This window comes from Colias philodice, chromosome 11, assembly GCF_061535455.1.
Source record: "Colias philodice isolate Cphi_HAF_F1 chromosome 11, ilColPhil1 Martin Lab GWU primary, whole genome shotgun sequence".
NCBI lineage: Eukaryota > Metazoa > Arthropoda > Insecta > Lepidoptera > Pieridae > Colias > Colias philodice.
In genome coordinates, this window is record NC_143096.1 from 410,620 (window position 1) to 434,336 (window position 23,717).

The 23,717-nt window shown below is 33.6% G+C and overlaps 3 protein-coding genes across 5 annotated transcripts in view; 2 read left to right on the top strand and 1 right to left on the bottom strand.

The window, feature by feature from the left end:
* Positions 1–23,717, top strand: part of LOC149484323 (lachesin-like) — an 84,000-nt gene that overhangs the window by 50,180 nt on the left and 10,103 nt on the right. For both annotated transcript variants that reach the window (XM_089700463.1, XM_089700464.1), the window contains exons 5-6: positions 106–267; positions 12,332–12,460. In XM_089700463.1, the coding sequence (XP_089556589.1) occupies positions 106–267; positions 12,332–12,460 (291 nt within the window). The remainder of the gene's footprint in view (positions 1–105; positions 268–12,331; positions 12,461–23,717) is intronic.
* LOC149484325 (uncharacterized) lies at positions 4,383–8,755 on the bottom strand. 2 transcript variants are annotated; one of them, XM_089700462.1, is made up of 4 exons: positions 8,048–8,755; positions 7,601–7,675; positions 6,680–7,515; positions 5,979–6,150 (listed from the first exon to the last, which is right to left on the bottom strand). In XM_089700462.1, exons 1-4 carry the CDS (start codon positions 8,112–8,114, stop codon positions 6,067–6,069), a joined length of 1,062 nt encoding a protein of 353 aa, XP_089556588.1. In that variant the 5' UTR covers positions 8,115–8,755; the 3' UTR covers positions 5,979–6,066. The 2 variants fall into 2 exon arrangements, with proteins under 2 accessions (XP_089556587.1, XP_089556588.1); XM_089700461.1 differs by having other exon boundaries at positions 4,383–7,515.
* On the top strand, positions 18,570–20,642 carry LOC149484326 (zinc finger BED domain-containing protein 4-like). The gene is made up of 2 exons (XM_089700339.1): positions 18,570–18,796; positions 18,873–20,642. The coding sequence occupies exons 1-2, from the start codon at positions 18,673–18,675 to the stop codon at positions 20,258–20,260; spliced, it is 1,512 nt and encodes a 503-aa protein (XP_089556465.1). The 5' UTR covers positions 18,570–18,672; the 3' UTR covers positions 20,261–20,642.

Below are 23,717 nucleotides of genomic sequence, written 5' to 3' on the forward strand. Positions count from 1 at the left end.
TTTATTGGAAGCTTTTTTCGTGTTGGAAAATAAATTATTGAAAGTGTGACACATATCACACACGATCATAACACATAGCTCAAGATACATTGCTTCTCCCCACAGTACCACCGAACATACTAGACGAAGAGAGCACGCAATCAGCGGTGGCGGTGCGAGAGAACCAGAACATCAGCTTGGTGTGCAAAGCCGACGGGTTCCCCACTCCGAAAATCATGTGGCGGAGAGAAGATGGACAGCCGATATCTGTGGATAGGAGAAAGAAAGGTTAGAATAGTAAGAAAAGACGTCGTACCATGATGTCTTATAGAAGTATCTATTAATTCTAGGGTGTAAAAATGACATCGCTATAATGATCGTCTAACGCCATCACTTTCCTTTAGGTACTCGAAATAATGCTTCTATATAAGATATCATGGTAATCGCCCACTACGGGAAGGGTTTAAACTTAGCGTAATGCCTAATATGCCTAATACCAAGTATTTCCATCATTTCTAAACAGCTCATATTTTGAATAAAGAGTTAAAACACAACAAAATATATAGATAGCATAATATCATAATTTAACAAATGCGATTGTTCGGTATACAGTTATAGACCACAAAACATTTGACCAAAATAATAGAAAGAAAAAGAAAAAAAGAAAGGCTACGACGAGGATCCTTTTATATTTATAAATTCACATTTACAAGGTGTGAAAACGATGAAAACATAGCGTTAAAATATATGAAAGGGTTCAACATTCTTTAATATATTTTGACCAGTTAATCCAGTGTTCAGCCGACGCTTTCTCTTACCATGACCTCATCCATTTATCCTACAACCTACGTCCTCCCAAACTCAAGCCTTCCTACCTTTTGCGGCGTAATTTTGGTGGTATCGATTTAGAAATGCTGTTAGACGATGCCAAAAATGTCAATTGGGATATGATTTATGACGTCTGTTCAATAAATGAAAAAATTAACTTGTTTAATTGCTTGCTCCTACAGATTTTTGATAAGCATGCCCCGCTAAGACGTATTAAAGTTAAGCACCTTCCTGCGCCCTGGCTTACTCCCGAATTAAAAACTTTATTGCACAAAAAGAATAACGCTAAAGCCAAGCTCAAAACCGCTAAAACCGATTTTGCACGGGAAAAGTACAGAAATATCCGGAATCGTTGCAATACATTGTGTAGAGATGCACAAAGACGCCATATCCATAATTCCGTCGAGAACGGCGACACATGTAAAATTTGGAAATTTTTAAAAACTTTAGGAGTTGGTAAATCCCAATCAAATAACATACCCCCCAATATAAATATCGAATTGTTGAACAAACATTTTGCATCTTCTTCCCATCTTTGCCCTGATCAAAAAAGGTCAACACTTCAATATCTTTCATCAACTGCAACTCCTACTCATCCACCGTTCTCTTTTAATCAATTCACTGTCAGTGATGTTAAAAAGAATATACTGTCCATTTCATCGAATGCCGTCGGATGTGACTCAGTTAGTCGTAATATGTTTGTCCCCATCCTTGATATAATTGCTCCTGTCATTACCCACATCCTCAACGTTTCCATATCCTCCAGTGAATTTCCTGACATTTGGAAAGACGCTAAAATTATCCCTCTCCCGAAGAAATCTAATCCAAATTCCTTCTCTGATTTCCGACCAATTTCCATTCTTCCTTTCCTTTCCAAAGTCCTTGAACGCCTTATCCACCAACAGTTAAGTTCCTTCTTATACAAAAACAGTATTCTCAGTCCCTTCCAATCTGGTTTTCGTCCAGGACATAGTACGACTACTGCACTTGTTAAAGTCACGGATGACATACGTAATGGAATGGAAAAGAAGCAGTTGACAGTTCTAACCCTCCTAGACTTTAGTAATGCCTTTAACACCGTCGATTTCGACATACTGCTACAACTGCTTCATTCTATTAACATATCTCCTACAGTGGTTGATTGGTTTCACAGTTACTTGCACGGTCGCCGACAGCATGTATTATTGGAGGATAAGTCATCGTCCTGGTGTGATGTTGTTGCAGGCGTTCCGCAAGGTGGCGTTTTGTCCCCTCTCCTATTTGCTATTTTTATTAATTCCATAACTAATAATTTATCTTCTCTCTATCACATGTATGCTGACGATCTCCAGATATACACCCAGTCTACCCTCGAGAACCTATCCTCCGCAATCTTAAACACGAACACCGATTTGGAGAGAATTTTGAATTGGAGTCAGAGGTACGGTCTGAATATTAACCCAAGCAAAAGCCAAGTCATAATCATTGGTAGCCCCTATTTAATCTCGCGGATTGACTGGACATACATCCCCAAAGTTTATATAGATGGCTCCGTCATTGAATTTCAAAAATCTGTAAAAAACCTGGGGGTTCACTTTGACACGACTCTGTCTTGGTCGTACCACGTAAAAGAGACAAGTCGCAAACTCTACGCAGCGGCTAGTTCTCTAAGACGTTTACGGCATTTCTTACCGATTTCTACCAAAATTATGTTAGCTAAATCCCTACTTCTCCCGCTCCTTGATTATGCTGACGCCTGTACCACTGATCTTAGTGAAGAGCATTTAAATACACTTGAGCGTCTCCAAAATATCTGCATTCGTTTTGTTTACGGTCTTCGTAAATATGACCACGTTTCCCAGTTTCGTAATAAACTCAAGTGGCTTCCTATAAGACTTCGCCGGAATGCAAATGCGTTGAAGTTGTTATTTTCCATCCTCTTTGATCCCAATTCTCCCTCCTATTTAAAAGAACAATTTAATTTCCTAGATTCAGGTGTTTATACTCTCCGTTCCGCTGATAACCTTCTCCTTAGCTTTCCCTCTCACCACACTAGTTTCCTTGGTAAATCCTTTGTAATAACCGCTATCAGACTTTGGAATTCTTTGCCTATAGCTGTAAGACGAGCTTCCTCGAAAAGTTCCTTTAAAACTCTTTTAAATAAACATTTATCTGATTTAGCTTTTCCTTCAAAATAATAGTATGTATTATATCTTCTTTTATTATTCATATAATATGTATTTTATTTACTCTCTTTTATCTTTATTTTCATTGCCACCCGTGTACCCATTTAATATCAATCTTTATCCTTTACCTTGGGCAGCCTGGAAGAGATCGCTGATAAGCGATAAGGTTGCCTTATGTGCTGTGAATGTTTCCTTTTTTTTGTAAATATTATATGATTGTAAAATTTGTAATGGTACATAAAATTGTTAAATAAATAAATAAATAATCCATCCATCTGTAGGGCTCTCATGCCTTCAATGAACAATTCAAACACGGCTAACCATGCAGCTGACGTGTAATTAACAAACAAAAAATGGTTTAATTGAAATGATAGAAAGCCCGAATCTGTCCCCTTGCCTGATTACGGATTTGGGCACAATGAGCTTAAAATTGATTATGATATTAAGAAAAGTACGAATAGAGTTTAAAATAGCATGCAACAAAGCTTAGTAATAGCAATAGCAAACGAAATATGTACTCCTAACTCCTTCGATAATTGGCTAGAAAACCATCTACAATAAGAGCCAAGTAAAAGGAAAAACAAACATTAATTAGAATATTTAAATTTTCAACTTCATGACAAATATTACCCTAACAATAAATTTGAATAAACATGCTGGCAGCACTAGATTTTGCACAATATTTAACATTTAAAATAAAGTTTTCATCAAGCTTACCAACTGTTTCTCCAGATTTTTTTACCACGCACAAGGCTTAACCGTAAACACGATAAATAAACATCATAAAACGCCCAGTGTGTCCCAACCCTTACATGTCACCACAAATTGTGTGTGATCCTCCATGTCACACACAACGCGGAACGGCCCAGAATGTTTTCATTACGCATTTCCAATTCCGCGCGTTCATACTTTGTTCTGTTTAAAAATCTAATAACGGCCGGTTTTAATTAATTTTTTAATGCTTTGTGATATGGATCGCTTTTACAAGCACCTGAATGTTTTGTTTTGTTTACGGCGTGTGGGTTAATAATGTGCGTGATGTTTTACATGATTGGAGGTTGAATATTGCTGATGGTTCGGATGAATTTGCGGAAGATAATCATATCTAAAGATTTACTTGTATATTTTTATAGCTGGTAGATACAATCGGAAGTCTTTTCATAATGCCCCGGTTTCTGTATGTTGAACCTATTAGATTATATTTTTCTGTAATGTTACCTAATCTATTGGTATGTTTATCGTGATATTTTAAGATCCTGATTAGTCCATCTTTTTCTTTTAAAACATAACTAAAGCTTGATTATATTTCTATAGGCGATTGGCGTAGTTTTATATAACGCTTAATATTTATTCGTCTGATTTTATTTCTGGTCGCTAGCCATTATCATAACAAAACCGGACGGAATATCGACGCCCCCGGGGAATAAAATCGTAATAGACAAAAGTAAATTTTACAGGACGAGCAAAAAACTGTTTTTCTGTTCTAGCTCATAAACTAATCGGCCTATATTAACATACAATACATCATTTTTTTGGGTATTTTTTTTTCTTAATAAGAAGCAACAATAAAAAAATATCTAATGTATACTTTTAAAGTTATTACGAAAGATGTATAATACTGATTTTTTATTTAAGTGTATCCTAAGTAACGGCACATAACGATTTTATTCTCGTGAAATTGTAATATCATGAAAACTATATCCCTACATTACGATGTTTTTCTACAGTATTTTCATGAATGAATAGGAATTGTAATAAACTAATACAATTTTGTTCTTGTAAAAGCTACCAGTGTCTTTTTTCGTATAGCTATATAACGACTTTGTTTTTGTATAAATGTGCTTAGAGAGTTCATCGTAATATGCAGTAATGTTTATGAATTTTGGTTATAAATTATTGTAACACCACTAGGTACTTGGTACTTCGTGGGTGCTTTTCTACACTCAGTCAGTATCTACATATTCTAAAAAGTTAAATAAAATAAACAATGAAGTAAGTATAATAAACATAATTTTTATTTAAGAAAATCACAATTGTTACATTAATCAGTCTTAGTTCTAAAAAATCAATCAGCCTGTTTCATTGCTCTCACTGTCACAGTCATCCTCACCTAAAACGGCTTCAGTATTATTTGTGCTTATCAGCGAATTATAAAAACTGTGATAATGGAGAGGTATGGCGTTAATCCTACAAAGACTCAACAGGTCTTCGTGTAGAGCTTTAGAAATTGGAACTGGACCGTTATAAGCTGGCTGCAATGTTACGTCATCAGCGATAGACGAAGTTGCTGCGGTAGAGGCAGATTTTCGTTTTCTTGTGTTTTTAGTTGTAGTTGATCTTATATTCATTTCAATATAGTCGTCATCATAATCATATTTAAAGTAAACAGATTGTGGATGTGTATGAGCAACTTTTATTTCTTTAATCTTTGACCAGTATATTTTGTTACCTTTTGCATCATTTAGCCAATTTTGTCCTGTAATCAATGATTTTATGTCATAAAAATTGTCTTGTCTCATTTCCTTGACTTTGTATTTTTCTCCAGTTTGTTTGGCATTCATAACTATACCATATAATTGATCAGGTGTATAAATTTGTTTATTTTTCATTGCTCGTTCTACGCATGCATGCATAGAATCACCTTCGTTTTGGCTGTGGCCAGATTCAAAGAAACGATGAACAATTTCCAGTTTGAACTTATTAGCAGCAAACAGATAAAGGGCAAACACAAATCTATTTTTGTTCTGTCCTGCGCAACCATCAGAATAAAACGAAATTTTATTTATTTGTTTATGATATTGTTCTTCAATAAAATTATAAAGACAGCTACCTATCTCTATAGATCCTCTTTTAGCAATTTGCAAATGCCACATATAACAGTATCCTTTCTTTCTTGAAGCATCGAAAACAGTGAAGTTATACACAGGATACTTCCGTTTATAATGGAATATTCCTACCTCTGACTGAGGTACGCCTAAAACCTTTTCTAAATCAAAAATTGCTAGAGTGAAGTTTGCATTAAGATTTTCCTTTTCCGAATTTTTGATTTCACGAATTCTTTCTTTATTATGTATATGTTTTGTGTAATTATCTTTTAATGATTCCTTATGTTCGCCTTCTGCTTGTTCATAAAGCGTACAAGTACCACATAAATCTTTCTTAGGATGAAAAAAAGAATAATTAAACTTTGTATTAAATATAGTCTCATACTGCCTTTTGGTAGCCATCTTAATATCACTATAACCTGTCTGTTCCTTGAACCAATCTGTGTATAAACGGTACATTTTTGATATATTCAAAGTTTCGCATAAATACTTTCTTTTGGAAGATTTTCTAACATAGTGTGCTTCTTTTACTGGAAATAATTTTATGTGTGATATGATGCTCTCTTCTGTTGGAACTAACATTTTGCGTGGTCGATTGTTATGTTTACCTCTACAGTCAGTTTTGTCAGAATCACTTTTGTATTTTTCTATAGCAGTATAAACCATTTGTTCGGATATTCGTAAAGTATTTAAGAAAAATACTTTACATACACGGACTTTATTATTCTCTAATGGCAAATAATAACTTATAGTTTGAGTTCGGTTTTTATTTCGAACAACTTGAAGTTTTTTGACAGAATCTGACATAATGTATTTAGTTATAAATTGCCATTGCAACTCATGGTCACCTAATTTATAAAATGTCTCCAAAATGGCATTCCTTTTATCATAGGAAAACGTTTCACCACATTTCAATTTACATTTACAAGAAGGTCCTACCGATTTTGCAAGGAACTGTTTTTTAGAATGACATCCAACATAGGCTTTTCCAGAGTTTTTTAAAGTTTTAGATTTATTGGCTATCCATTCTTCTTCATTTCGGCGTCGCTTACGGGCTAAGTTCTTTGTGATAGAGAGAGAGTTATCGTCGTCATCAGTATGTTCAATAGAGCTGCTTGGCAGTGACCCTGATACAGAAATTGTAGTGAGTGATTCTGATTCAGATGTACCTAATACTTGTATTGTTACAGAATCTTCATTGTCCACTATACCTTGTTGCCTTGGGCTTTTATCGCTATTTATAATTATAACCATCTCGTTGGGGCTTAAATTAGATCTATTCTGAGGCGTTAAAGTCTTATTTATATCAATATTGGCATGTTTTACGTCGATTATGCTATGTACAGAATTATTCTCAATAGGAACTAATGTTTCATCGAGGTTTCTATCATCTGAGTCTAAAATAGTATTATCTTCCTGTATTGTGCAATCAAACAGAGTCGGCGTATTCGATTTACTTTTACTGGCATGAATAATATACCCATCTGGTGAAGCAACAAAATCAACATTGTCCAATATAAAAGAAAGGTTTGATACTGATGTTGGTGTTCTTATAAGCTGATGATTAATAATGTCAATATAATCTGCACCTGAACTGGAAAGCATTTCATTTTCAGTAGAATTTTCACGAGTTAGGTTTACTGTTTGTAGTTCACATATATCTAAAGATGGTTCCTGTACATTGTCACCTTGTTCCCCGTTAGATGTAGTCGGTACATCTAAAATATTAACAGATATTATTATTATACTTAAATTAATATAAAAAAATACAACATTTTACAGATTGAACAGGTATTTACGTACCAATTAAAACTTTCGTTGCTATGCCGTCACATGGAAGAATATCAGGCATTTCAACATCATTATTATCTTCAGACCCTGTAAGTAATGAAATAATTATTGAAAGTAAGTAGTAGCAGAAAGAAGTAATAATATTCAGATAAATCACACACGGCAATCTAATCCCATACTAAGAATAGCTTTTAAGTACCTATTATGGCAACCAGATCCCCGGACACAGAACAAAATATAATCATGCTCATCACTCAAAGATTTGTCTTGGGTGGGAATCGAACCCACAACCTCCGGCTTAGCAGTGAGGGTCACTAAACACTAGATTAACGCATAATACCGAAGGAGGTCGGTATTTAACTTAAAAAAATAAGCAGGTAAGTATACGAATTTCCTCCCTTTAAATTTTTATTTCAAAAATATACTATAAATTTACGTAATAATTAAAAAAATACTTACCACTTTCCCCTCCCTCAACCATTTTAAGAATTCTTCTAGCTCGTAATCCTTTATGCCGATATTCCATGGTTAAATTTATATATTATTATAATTATCACAGAATACTAATTATGTTTATTTGTTTGTAAACAATAGAATACCGTCACATCCCATCGACTTCAAATTACGTAATGCTTGATTATTGTGCATGATCACCGTCCGCGCATAGTAACTTGTAAAAACTTGTCGAAATTCGAGAGAAAAAGACAATAATAACCAAATACTATATTAATAGAAGGAGAAAAAAATAGTATTACATTACTACATGTTTTCAAATTCATTAAGAATATTGTAATAGATGTTTACGTGAAATAGTATTGATAATAATGTCAATAATAAAGCAGTAATATACGTTTACCGTTCAAGATTCACCAAACTAATTTAGGTAAAGCATGTTATTGAAAAGAATTATCAATTTATTTACGTGAATAAAATCGTATAATGCCTTACAAATTTCTCGCGACCTGCGTTCGTTCCATAATGAACGACTACGATGTTTTTACGGGAAGAATTTGTTACATGATTTCCGTAGAATAAAAATAAAAATTGTTATAACTTTATGAATTTTCTGTAAAAAAATCTAAAAAAAATCAGTAGGTTTATATCGACACCATAGATGCCGAAAATGCAAAAACATTAAAAAAGTGGTAATAGCGCATAACCATTTTATTCCCCGGGGGCGTCGATATGAATAATGTATAACATAAATATTGTCGAAAAATACTTCAGCACGTTGTTTTAGCACCGGCTGGAATAATATCGACTAAACAATACTTCTATTTGAAGACTAAGGCCAAATGTTACGACTATAATATGCCTCTAATGAATTTGAATTTTTATTAGTATTTTTAGATAATTATATAATATCACGTCATAGTATAGACAAAGTCGCTTCTCGTTATATTTATGGTTAAAATCTATGCAACGGATGTGCTTTTTTATAAGATAAAGTGCTTTTCGTGGATTTTATTTACTATAATTTGTTTTTTTAAACAAAACGTGTGAAATCGGGAGTGGAAAGATAGTAAGATACTGCAGGTGACAAATATCAAAAATTCATCAAATCCCATGGCCCTTGTTAATAGATAAACGAATACGTAAACAACACTTCATTCAGCACTCTACACACACGAATATGCAAAAAATGGAAAACAAACATAATAATTAATTGATATTTTCATAATATTATCGGTAACATGGAGAGGTATTGTCTTTATCTGAAAACGTTTAGTTCGGAATTAAAACGACACTGGTTTCCAAATCTTTGTTCAGGTGGTCCCTTGTAGTCATGATGTAAATGCAGTATCATGAATTCATGAGTTGTTACCTGATCGATTTTACTGACAAGAAATAATCTGGCTTTACTATCTATCGATTCGATTATACTGACAAGAAATAATCTGGCCTTAATATCTTTATCTTTCCAAGTTCGTGTTTTTTTCTAATATCCAGAAAGAATACATACATACAGAAGAATGGGTTTAAAATGAAGGGAGATAAAGGAATCCTAAAATTAGTCCCCTAATAAATGAGACAGTAAATTTGAATTCATGGCACGAAATGGATCTAAAAATAGGAACAATAAAGAGAAAAATATTGGTAACATTGATTAATACTGTAGCAATTCCTCCACTCGACTATATCATATAGTAACGAATATTTTGAGTTTAAGAATTATTGTTCTCTTTTTAGTTTTTAAGCTACGGAGTCTTATTATAGACAGAATCTTTTTTGTATCGAATAAATAGTAATCTTTGTAAAATAGTATCGTGTTCGGAAAATTAATTTATTATTGTAATTAGATTTCGGTTTCACCCGCCAACAGACGCTTGAAAGATAGACAGTACAATATATAATAATCAGCACATAGCAGCTTTATAAACACTACAATAGGACCCACAAATTGAACCCAGATCGCTAACAAGCTCTAGATGCCCTAATTCAATTGTTACATGCTGTCCCTTTTGAAAACTCTGATAGGGTAATACAAAATAATCCAACCACTATCAATTTCAACTAAGTATTAATTTCATTAGAAAGATTCCATGAAAATTAACAACTTAAAATTGATTCCGCTGCCGCGGCCGTTCTGATTAATTTGCACTTGAAATATTTAAATAAATTTACCTACTTAATTATAACCATCACACACGCACATTGCACACCAAGCATTTAAATTTCTTATATAAACCAGGATTTAACCACAGTTTAACTGTCAACAATTAATAATGTAACATTTCCCATTGACCCACAAAATTTCGGGTAATTTGTAACAGGATGGCGGTTCTACAGGGGTCTTAGTACGCAATGACAAAAAGAAAAATGATGGTCAGAACGCTGATACCGGATACCTTAAGATACTGTAATATAAAATATTACAGTATCTTAAGATAAAATATTATAGTATCTTCACCGTGTGTGACGCGCTTTATTCTGTTCAAAACGTCATCTACATTCATTAGTCTCCAAGAGAATCATATTTTATAGAGGAAAATTATATAAATACATAGTTGGTTTGTAACGAATAAACTTATTATTAATATGTATATATTTACAAAACTTACTTCTTTTAATAGTCCTCTTCCCGGTTACTAAAGTGTTTCAGACTGACAGAGGCAATATTCATTTAGTGTCGATTCACCTCAACCCAAACAGGAAGAGATTTTTTTAAACATTTAAAAATACTGCAAGCGATAACTATATCACCACAGTATATTGTTAATTTGCCAAAATTCACCAGTAGAATAACAACAAAATATGTTGTCTGTACTACAATTGTAAGTAAACACTATCATTTCATACCGCGAAACGAGTAATTCCCACTAAATAAACGCGTGACGTAATTAGCGTTAATTACAAACAATATGGTTCTACAATTATACTGTTAAACACTATTTATTACAATTGGGAATTTAAAAACTGTATAAAACTTTTGGAATATAAAGATAAATACTTCAGTCAAATTAAAATAATTATTTTGAACATAATTTCGTGTAGAGATTGTCTAATCTAAAAATGAACGCCCTTCCACTAAACTTAATTGTTTCAATGTGTGAGGACAAATAATTATTGAACCACTTTTATATGTGTGCGCGCGGCGATTCTACTGCAAACTTTGACTTTCGCGCACTGATTTGTCAACTAATCGGGCGATCAGTTCAGGTGCCTAGCATTGTATGGCGGGGAGAGTGCGCTATGTACGGAATGACACGTCCGTTCTGTCGTGCATCGCGTCATTTATGCACTAGTTGGCCAACTGGTCCTGTCGTTCGGGCATGGACAGGACTGGAGGACTGAACGACCAATGAGGCAGACCAATTTGTGTGTATTGCGTCTATACACGTACTTTGAATGTGAGCGTAAACACAGTGGAGGGGCGTTCATTTTTAGATTAGACAATCTCTACATCAAAGGTGACAAATAGCGGCCTTTTAATATATTGTAAAGCGCGATTATTTATTTCTGATTACTGTGATTTTTCTATGAAAAGTGTGTTCTATTTAAATACATTAATTAATTATCAGATTTCTTTTTATTACTCAAAACTGCCCTAAAATCGATAAAGTACCGAAATAAAATAATCATAAGGAATAACAATTTGTTCGAATTGAATTCTTATGGCAGTCATACCTCCCATCATCTCCCATTGGTAGGTATATATCAAAATAACTGTGATGTATATGGGTGTTGCCCCTCCCTGCCATAAAACCCCATTAAATTTACATTTTTCTGAATTACCAATTTTTCTACCTGTTTATTTTTCTTACAGGCTTACTTTATGTAGTTATATTGTAACTTGTACCGATATTACTTACAAAAATCTATTTTTATTTTGTTACAAATTAAGAATTTTTGAATAATATTTATATCTGTTACACATGACAAAATAAAGTATAATCTTATATATAAAAATGAATCGCAAAATGTGTTGGTAAGCGCATAACTCGAGAACGGCTGAACCGATTTCGATAATTCTTTTTTTATTATATTCCTTGAAGTACGAGGATGGTTTTTATGTAGAGAAAACGTAAACATATACCACGGGCGAAGCCGGGGCGGACCGCTAGTATTATATGAAAGGAACGTATTTGCAAATGCCCAATTCTGTTCGTTGGTGAACGCTTAGAATGTACCTGTTCACTCTCCTCTTTGACTTGTACTCATCGGGGAACACAGATTCAGGAAGCATGTTCCAGTCCCTATTTGATATCCTGTTGCTCTAAAATCCTAACTATCTGTTCACAGTGACGGTATACGAGGGCGACACGCTGTCACTCCAGAGGATCAGCCGCACGGAGATGGGGGCTTACCTCTGCATCGCAACCAACGCCGTGCCCCCGTCTGTCTCCAAGAGAATCATTGTTGACGTTGAATGTGAGTGTAGTTTCTTTTTTATTTTATAGCTAGCTAGTATATCAAGTGTACAAATAGTCTTTAAGAGGCTAGTTTGTAATTCATGGAAGCGTATTGGGGAGTTCATTGTCGAGCATCATCAACATTAACATCGTGATTGGGACACGATAAGCTAATACAATGTTTATCTAGTTGGCCCATGCAATATCGTCAATAAGTAAGGAATATTCGTTATATTATTAACTAGCTTCCGCCCACGACTTTGTACGTGCATCCCCGTTTTTCCCTTTCACGCAAGAATTTCGGGAAATCCTTTCTTAGTGGACGTTATGACATCTACCTGCATGCCAAATTTCAGCCTGATACGTCCAGTGGTTTGGGCTGTGCGTTGATAGATCACTATATCAGTCACCTTTGAGTTTTAAATATATATAGATTACAGATCCAGCATCATACATTGCATAACTGTTGTTAATTATATAATGAGGGATATTAAATTATTAACGCAAAAGTTTATAATATTATAAGTATTAAGTTATTTATTAACTTTGATTGACTCTTGTAATATGTCCATACGTTAATCGTGTATACTGTAAAAGTTATTTTTTTTTTATGTATATGCTTCAATAAGACAGCAGTAGAATAACCTTGTATTTTAATCAATGCAAAATACATAGAGGGGAGAAGAAAGAGTAACAGTTGCTTGCTTTAAAATACGTTATCATAATATAATCAAGACCGATATTGTTCGAGGAATTTTCTTACAAAGATCTTATGTTCCTATTACAAGAACAGCTGACTAAATAAGACGGTGATAATAATTGAAAGATAATATTTCTCTAAGGTGCAAGCTCCGAGATTACAGCCGGTAAAATCAATTCTTTCTTCGAGAATTTTCTTTAGAGTTGCGTAAACAGAATTAATAAACTCGGCGTAAACAATGCCGTTTCGCGGAAGATAAAGTTGAGGAACAAATTAAAAATTACAAATTAACTAAGCCTTTCTTTGTTTGTGGTTTCGAGTGGTCTTCTCGTTATTTATGCCCTTGTTAATATACACTTTTTAATTGTTATTTTGTAACTATATACTATACTATACCTATTAATTTTATTTTTATTTTTTCCAATACATTGGTTGCTCGGGTTGCTTGGAAGAAATTGCTTGAAGCAATAAAGCCGCCCTTTGCATCAAATGTCCTGTCTGTGTGTGTGAAATTTGTATTTTTTTGTATGCAATAAAGATTAGATAAATAAAATAAATAAATAAAATATACCTAAAGACCTAAAAATATAATACTTCTACTTTGTTTCATACTTCTTTCCATTTCTTTAACGTATTACGACTCTATACCTAAAATATATTGACAAAAACCTGCAAAGAAAAAGTAGCCGTACAGCACATGAATTTTACCTGAGCCACGAAAGAAAATATTTAGTCCAGGAGGAATCGGCGCATGAGTACCGAAAACTATTCCACCTCAATTTTTTTACGTGATCCTCTTCAAATTGCCCTACTGATGATATAAATGCATGTTGCCATGGGGCAACCCGGTGCCATATTGTTTAAACCGAAATTGTTTAAACAATTGCAAGGAATTGTTATTTTTCAACCGGACAAATTTTTTTTATATTTTTTATCGAAATACCAATAAAAAAGGTCCAATTACTTTTCACGATAAAGTTAATATTTTCAAAGATATGAATTTTTTAAGGTTTGAAAAATCTCAAATTTGGGTACTTTCGACCAGGGCTCGGAACCGGTTTGAAAAGAGCGGTTAATTTAGATTATATACCGGTAAATATATCGTTCCTTCATTTACCGGTTAAACAAGTGAACTGTTTATAAGTAACCCAAATGATTAAGGTTACCGGTTACTTCTGCACAAACGGTGTTGACACCCAAATTAACCGGTTAATTCCTTTATTATTTTTGCCTCATTTTTTAACGCTTGCCACAAGATATAGTGAATTATCATATAAACTAAAATTAAAAAACAAAAAATGATCGATCTGCGAACGTCAATTGCTACCGGCGAACTTAAATGTTGTAGGTAGATTCATGATTTGACTTGTTACGTCGCGCGTTCGCACACTAGTCCATTGAATGAGTCCCTCCAAGGGGGGTCTAGAGTGCGTGAGTTAGTAACGTAAGATGTTTCTTCGGAAACATGTCAAGAGTCCCTAGGTAATAAACATACTAAAACCCCGGGCCACTAGGAGGAGCCCCGGAGTGGGGGGAGGGGGGAAATGGGTCAATTTTTTTAATTTTTCGCTTAAATCTCAAAAACGGTACATGTTAGAGAAAAACTTTCAAGGAAAAGTTGAAAGACCATAAAATTATCTACAAGTTGTACCTGAATAATTTTTTCCTATATCCTACCGTTTCTGAGTTATACGCAGTAAAACATGATTTTGGCTCAAACAATTTCCACATCAATCGATCAAAAAATATTTCTTTCTTCCAAAAAACTCAAATGTGCAACTTGTGACCAGTACTGATAGATTGCTCTTAATTAGGTCTATAATTGGTAAAATAAACACATTCCTCCATGGAAGCCTTTAGGAGTAATCGATTGTCAAAATATTATATTAGGGCAGTTTGAGTTACTGAACTTGATCTTTTTATTTTTTTCTTCCAAAAAACTCAAAAGTGCAACTTGTGACCGGTACAGATAGATTGCTCATAATTAGGTCTATCATTGCTAAAAATACTAGATTCCACCACGGAGGCGTTTACGGGGAATTGAATTTTATCAGGGTAGTTACGATACATGAACTTTTTATTTTTTTTCTTCCAAAAAGCTCAAAAGTGCAACTTGTGACCGGTACAGATAGATTGCTCATAATTAGGTCTATCATTGATAAAAATACCAGATTCCACCATGGAGGCGTTTACGGGGAATTGAATTTTATTAGGGTAGTTAGTTAAAAAGTTCATGTATCGTAACTACCCTAATAAAATTCAATACCTCCTAAACGCCTCCATGGTGGAATCTGGTTTTTTTATCAATGATAGACCTAATTATGAGCAATCTATCGGTACCGGTCACAAGTTGCACTTTTGAGTTTTTTTGGAAGAAAAAAAATAAAAAGTTCAAGTATCGTATCAACCCTAATAAAATTCAATTCCCCGTAAACGCCTCCGTGGCGGAATCTAGTATTTTTATCAATGATAGACCTAATTATGAGCAATCTATCTGTACCGGTCACAAGTTGCACTTTTGAGTTTTTTGGAAGAAAAAAATAAAAAGATCAAGTTCAGTAACTCAAACTACCCTAATATAGTATTTTGACAATCGATTCCTCCTAAAGGCTTCCATGGAGGAATGTGATTATTTTACCAATTATAGACCTAATTAAGAGCAATCTAACAGTACCGGTCACAAGTTGCACTTTTGAGTTTTTTGGAAGAAAAAAATAAAAAGATCAAGTTCAGTAACTCAAACTACCCTAATATAGTATTTTGACAATCGATTCCTCCTAAAGGCTTCCATGGAGGAATGTGTTTATTTTACCAATTATAGACCTAATTAAGAGCAATCTATCAGTACCGGTCACAAGTTGCACTTTTGAGTTTTTTGGAAGAAAAAAATAAAAAGATAAAGTTCAGTAACTCAAACTACCCTAATATAGTATTTTGACAATCGATTCCTCCTAAAGGCTTCCATGGAGGAATGTGTTTATTTTACCAATTATAGACCTAATTAAGAGCAATCTATCAGTATCGGTCACAAGTTGCACTTTTGAGTTTTTTTGGAGAAAAAAAATAAAAAGTTCAAGTATCGTAACTACCCTAATAAAATTCAATTCCCCGTAAACGCCTCCGTGGTGGAATCTGGTATTTTTATCAATGATAGACCCAATTATGAGCAATCTATCTGTACCGGTCACAAGTTGCACTTTTGAGTTTTTTGGAAGAAAAAAATAAAAAGATCAAGTTCAGTAACTCAAACTACCATAATATAATATTTTGACAATGGATTCCTCCTAAAGGCTTCCATGGAGGAATGTGTTTATTTTACCAATTATAGACCTAATTAAGAGCAATCTATCAGTACCGGTCACAAGTTGCACATTTGAGTTTTTTGGAAGAAAGAAATATTTTTTGATCGATTGATGTGGAAATTGTTTGAGCCAAAATCATGTTTTACTGCGTATAACTCAGAAACGGTAGGATATATGAGAAAATGATTCAGGTACAACTTGTAGATAATTTTATGGCCTTTCAACTTTTCCTTGAAAGTTTTTCTTTAACATGTACCGTTTTTGAGATTTAAGCGAAAAATGAAAAAATGGACCCATTTCCCCCCTCCTCCCACTCCGGGGCTCCTCCTAGTGGCCCGGGGTTTTAGTATGTTTATTACCTAGGGACTCTTGACATGTTTCCGAAGAAACATCTTACGTTACTAACTCACGCACTCTAGAACTTTTTATTCAATGGACTACACTTCGACATGGCAGTTGCGAGCGCGTGACGTCCCCGTAACAAGCAAACAAACCTACGCCAGTCACTACTCGGCACTCACTCGTCGATTATAAATTGTGGGTATAGGAATTTATTATGGGGCGAAAAAAAGTTAATAGGATTTATTCTATGTTTACGTACGACGAAGAAAACAAAAAATCTACGTGTTTAATGGAGGGTTGTAATGCAACCATCAAGGTAAGTGGTTTTCTCTATTCCAATATGTATTTATATTATAATATTGTGCAGGGTAACTTCGCAGGTATTGTTTTCATTAAACAGCGATAAATGCGTTCTTAGCCACCCTCTTTATTATACAAGGTTTTTATAACTTTTTCTTATATCACTACATAGTATAAAGCAAAGTCGCTTTCCCTGTCCCTATGTCCCTATGTCCCTTTGTACGCTTAAATCTTTGAAACTACGCAACGGATTTTGATACGGTTTTTTTTAATAGATAGAGTGATTCAAGAGGAAGGTTTATATGTATAATAAGATCCATTAAGTAGTGGAGAAGTACTGTTATTTTTGAGGTTTCTAATGTGATGTCGTAAAAAATTACATTTATTCCGCTTACATTGCAAACGCAGGCTGAACCCTACGAGTTTTATCAAAATAATGTACTAAGTATTATACACATTGAAAAGGTCTACAGAAAAGTCCGCGATGGCATATGTCTATCTCTTATGGATAACCCACAATAACTTTTTTTTGTCATTTACTTTTTACGACAAATAATGGCTAATTTTCGAAGCGATTTTAACCAATACAGCATTAATCCTTAACCAATTAAATACCATGGATACATTGTTCATTTAATATAGATCTATATGGCCCTTTACACCGTATGATTTAAGTGAATATTTTCGAAGATATTACAGATTTAAAAATTGCGGGACGTAGCGTTTGCGGCCGCCCGGCTATGTATTTTATACCCGTGCGATGCCGGAGCGGGCCGCTATATTTTTATACCTATACAACGTTCACAATTTTTCTGTAGTGTATTTAGTATCAGCATTGCACCCGTGCGAAGCCGGGGCGGGTCGCTAGTGTAGTAATAAAAGAGACTAGCGCGCTTCGCGTGCCACGTATTTGTTAGATTTTTAGGTACCTAGTTGCTACAATGGTTGCTTGGTACCTATTTCATTTTGTCGGTGTTATTAGTATGGCATACGTATAGTTTACGTAACTAAGTACTTACGTAATTTTAAACGGAACGAAAATACCTACTTGATGCGTAAGTGTGGCTATCGCGGGTCGCTTATTAATTTCGTCATTCTAAATGAAACTTTTATCCAATGCAGATAAATTTAATATTAATTGACTTTCGCGTACCTAAATTAATTAAGTAACCTGTAGGACAACAATATTATGAATATGTTTTATTAGATTTCTTTTAATTTCCGTCCATACATACCTATTATATATACATACCTACCTATTATAAATGCGAAATTAACTCTGTCTGTTCGTCTCATACTTTTTGCTATCATTTTCCATTATTTCAAATATTAAAATAAATATTTCTGCACATTATCTACATTTTATTTTCGTTTTCAGGGTAACCATGGTGCAAACTTGTTACGTCATTTTTATTCTCAACATAGAGCAAAATATGAAGAAATTCACAATGCAAATTTGGCAGCTATTAGCCTTTTAGCCTAATTGAAGACAAAGCTTTCAGAGACCTAATTAAGTTAATACCAGGGGTTACAGAAAACCAGCATCAAGCAATTAATATCAAAAATGTACGTTCCAGTATACAGGATATGGCTCACGAAATTCGCGGAAAGATTAGTAACGAGATCAAAAATAATCTACTTGCAATTAAAGTAGACGTTGCGTCCATTAAGTTGCGAAGGTTTCTGGGACTAAATATACAGTATGTTATGGGTAAGTAGCTAAAGAATGATTTTCAAACTAAAGTTAAAACATACTTTTTTTAATGTTATTTAAATTTCAATTTTAGATGGAAAGATTGTCCTTCGAAATTTAACTATCAAAGAATTGCACGATAGAAATACAGGACAGTATTTAAAGGACAATGTAGTCGATTGTCTGAGTAGGTACGGTATAGACCTAAACCAAATTCAAACAATCACTACTGACAATGGAGCCAATATGATAAGTATGACTAACCAAATAAACGAGGCTGCGAGGGAGTCAATCAACCAGTCGGTAAGCGAATCATTTAGTGAATCGGACATCGAAACGGACGGTGAATACAACGAGGAGGACTCTGCTTTTGTCCAACAGAGTTTAGAGTTAGAGATTGGCACAGGTAGCACATCTGGTATAGTTCGCACGGTTACAAGCATACGATGTGCTGCACACTGTCTACAGCTCGCCGTTAAAGAAGCCTGTCAAGAAATAGAGGAATTTCTTGGGCATTGTCGAAGAATTGCTCGTAATTTACGTACGCCCAATATGGCAATGCGTTTAAAAATACTTAAACTACAAAATGCAGTGATTGATACTCCAATTCGATGGGATTCTACCGTAGTTATGCTAGAAAGACTGCATGAACTTAAAGATTTTTGCATCGTTAACTTAGATTCTGAACCAGAAGTCATTTGGGATTCAATTGAAAATTATTTAAATATCCTAAGGCCGTGCAGGATTTTATCAAAAAAATTACAAATGGAACAACTGACTTTTGGCGATTTCTACATTGCTTGGATGAAGTGTCGCCTCGAAATCGAACAACTACATAGCCCTTTTGCCCAGCGTTTGCTGTCCTGTTTAAGAAGTCGTCAAGAAACACTTTTTAGCAATGAATACTTCCTTGCAGCTCTTTACCTGGACCCGAGAGTAAATGCTACACTTACGACAGCACAACAGAACAGTGCAAGGGCTGTGTTAGTTGAAACATATAAAAGGTTAACTAATTTAAAAAGAAGAACGACTGCAGAAGCGATTTCAGAACCTTTCAGTCCTGGTGTTAACGATAGCGTTGTTCCAGGAACTTCAGCAGAACATGATTCATCAAATGAAAATAACAATTTTGACAGCTACCTTAGACAATATTTTGTGACTAGCAGACATATAAATATGGATGAGCAGAATTTACAATCATTAGAAAGAGAAATCAATTTTAAGTTAGTTGCATTTCTACAAGAACCAGTATTACCATCAAAACGTAGCATTTTAGAGTATTGGGAGCAAAGAAAGATGACTGATCCATATTTATATAATCTGGCAAAAATAGTTTTGGCGACACCACCGACTAGTGTTAGTGTTGAAAGGCTCTTTTCGTCCTTGAAATTTGTACTTAATAATCTACGTATGTCACTAAATGATTTAATAATTGATGATATTTTGATGGTGAGAAATAATCATTTATTTTCGTTGGAATAAATTTGCTTTGTATGAAGGAATGTTCATTATTTTTGTATTACATGTTATTTAATAAATAAATAAAATTCGTTTATTTCAGGCCACATCCATACTAATATTATAAATGCGAAAGTAACTCTGTCTGTCTGTCTGTTACTCAATCACGCCTTAACTACTGAACCAATTTGCATGAAATTTGGTATAGAGATATTTTGATACCCGAGAAAGGACATAGGATAGGTTTTATCCCGGAAATCCCACGGGAACGGGAACTATGCGGGTTTTTCTTTGACTGCGCGGGCGATGCCGCGGGTGGAAAGCTAGTAGCCCATATAGTATTAGCAAAATCTTATTCTAGTGTTAGTATTACAATTATTACCTACATACATTTATTTATACAGTTTAATTTAAAAACCCAATTTTTAAATCTCCATAAAAACATTTTTTTAAGTTAAAAACGATGTTATTTTCATGCGATGATTGTTGCATTGTTTACTAATTCAGTTTAGAAATAAAACAATCTTATCAATTATGTATTTTATTTCAAAAAAGAACACTTTACACGAATCTTCTGCTTTTGATACAGTTGATTGTAGGTTTAATTACATAAATCAATAAAACATGAATAAATCTAAGTACTATTAATTTATTTCAGTATCAGTAACTCCAATTTGGTCAGTATGAAAACCTTTCACGGTGTTCAAAAAGTTTAATATTTTTACGTAACATCTTGTACGCATACATGGTAAGATATGCTTTAATTCCTCTTTAATGAGATCCGAAAAATGTTCATTCCTTTGGTCTATTTCTACTTTAGAATGTTCTGAACAAGACAAACATATTTTATTGTCTTGTTTGGACACCACTTCTACTTTGACTTCGTTTTTCTCCGAAGTACACATATTTGGTTTCAACAAAGATGGAGATGCAGGGCGCTTCCAATCGTAATCTTCTGAATCAAAAGGGTACGGAGATTTGCTTCGCTTTAATCCTGGAAGAAATAACTAAATAAAGTAAAGACGGAAGCTAGTTAAAATTGCGTCAACATATTTGATTCAAAATAGACTCGCCTCTGTTATTCATCCTTCGTTGCCAAATTTCAGTCCTTGTAGTCCCGCAGTACAAACTTTGGAGAAGACAGGCGGCGACGTTGGGAACTTGAGTGCGATTAAAGAATTTTGTAACTAAATGACTTCGCAACGTCCAGCCTCCAGGCCCGTCGAGCGAGGGTAGCGGGGGCCGAGGATCCTTATGGAACTTGGTTTTAACCGGTTAATTTTCACCACCAAAACCAATATTAATGAAAAACCGGTATTTCGCATAAACCGGTAAAAACCGGTAAAGTGCAACCTTTAACCTAAATCAATTTCGGTTTGGGGTCAATGACCGAAACCGGTTAAGAATTTCAACCGGTTTCCGAGCCCTGCTTTCGACCCATGAAAAATATATTTAAAAAAAAAATAATATATAAGTAATATTTTTTTTTCAATTCTCTATACAATAGTTAATAATATTGTTAATAGAGATTTAAGAAAATTTCATTGTTTATATCTGTTTTTTAATTGTTAACTTCGCGCGCTCACAAGTACGCGCCGCTTACCTTTAAGTATCGCCGTCTCTCTCTTACTCATGCGCTGCATCGGCCTCTCTGTGTCTTGAATCATTATTTATCATTTATCTTAAAAACTATCAACTTTATCAAGATTTCTAAAGAGAGCAATCTTATTAATAATTAAATTGTCTACAATTTGTTTCTTATATATTTTTTTCTGAAATCAATTTTTTTAAAGTTATTTAAGCATAAATTGAAACATGTAATTAAAATTACTTTTTTGTCAGTTTATATTACTTTTTTGTTATTGAAACAGCAAGTAAGGTAAAAGACCCAGTTATATATCCATCTAAAAATGTTAATAACACACGAAATCACTGTAATGGGTGCAACAACATTTAACAATCTTAAGTCTTGAACGAAATAAAAAAGACTGAATAACGATGAATAAAAAACAAAAGAATGATCAGTTGAGAATCGACATGCACTAACTTGTATTTTTATTTTAAATGTTATATATAATCAATAATTTTGTCACAAGAACAAACAAACATCTTGCGGTTTAATACAAAGAGTAACCTTGAGAAAATAAAAAACAAAGAAAAGAATCTTTTTCTTACTTAGACACAATCATACACACACCATGATATATATTTATAAAATTAGTTTTTATTTTATTTTTTTTCAATTTATTTGAATGTTTTTTCTAAACATCCAAGTGCGTACCCAATATAATTTTATTATTTATAAATAATTGTGATTTCAAAAAATGTTCAAATACTATTATATCTTATTATTGTTGAGATAAATGCAAAAATTACTTATGATAATAACAAAAAAGTAATATAAACTGATAAAAAAGTAATTTTAATTACATGTTTCAATTTATGCTTAAATAACTTTAAAAAAATTGATTTCAGAAAAAAATATATAAGAAACAAATTGTAGACAATTTAATTATTAATAAGATTGCTCTCTTTAGAAATCTTGATAAAGTTGATAGTTTTTAAGATAAATGATAAATAATGATTCAAGACACAGAGAGGCCGATGCAGCGCATGAGTAAGAGAGAGACGGCGATACAGGTAAGCGGCGCGTACTTGTGAGCGCGCGAAGTTAACAATTAAAAAACAGATATAAACAATGAAATTTTCTTAAATCTCTATTAACAATATTATTAACTATTGTATAGAGAATTGAAAAAAAAATATTACTTATATATTATTTTTTTTTTAAATATATTTTTCATGGGTCGAAAGTACCCAAATTTGAGATTTTTCAAACCTTAAAAAATTCATATCTTTGAAAATATTAACTTTATCGTGAAAAGTAATTGGACCTTTTTTATTGGTATTTCGATAAAAAATATAAAAAAAATTTGTCCGGTTGAAAAATAACAATTCCTTGCAATTGTTTAAACAATTTCGGTTTAAACAATATGGCACCGGGTTGCCCCATGGCAACATGCATTTATATCATCAGTAGGGCAATTTGAAGAGGATCACGTAAAAAAATTGAGGTGGAATAGTTTTCGGTACTCATGCGCCGATTCCTCCTGGACTAATTCCACAAAACCCTTTAAAATATAGCCCAAGAAATGTTGAGCGCACCGCCGACGTATTCAAATGATACTAAAGCCTTAAACACATATCCGCATAATAATGAACCCATCTGATATACTCGCGGCGTACCGTGAAACTTTATAAATATTTTAAAACGTCGTAGAATATTAAATCGCAACGGACGTACGGAAATATTCCTCGTGAAAATTGCCACCATAAACTCTGAATGTGAATTACGTTCTCAAACTGTGGATTTTATTAGTTCAGTACCCGGAGTGAGCAATCAATATTACTTATCTGTACAAGATGATGTTGTGCATTTGAATTATTAAGGTCTTTTTTTTAGGTTCGATGAATAAATTTT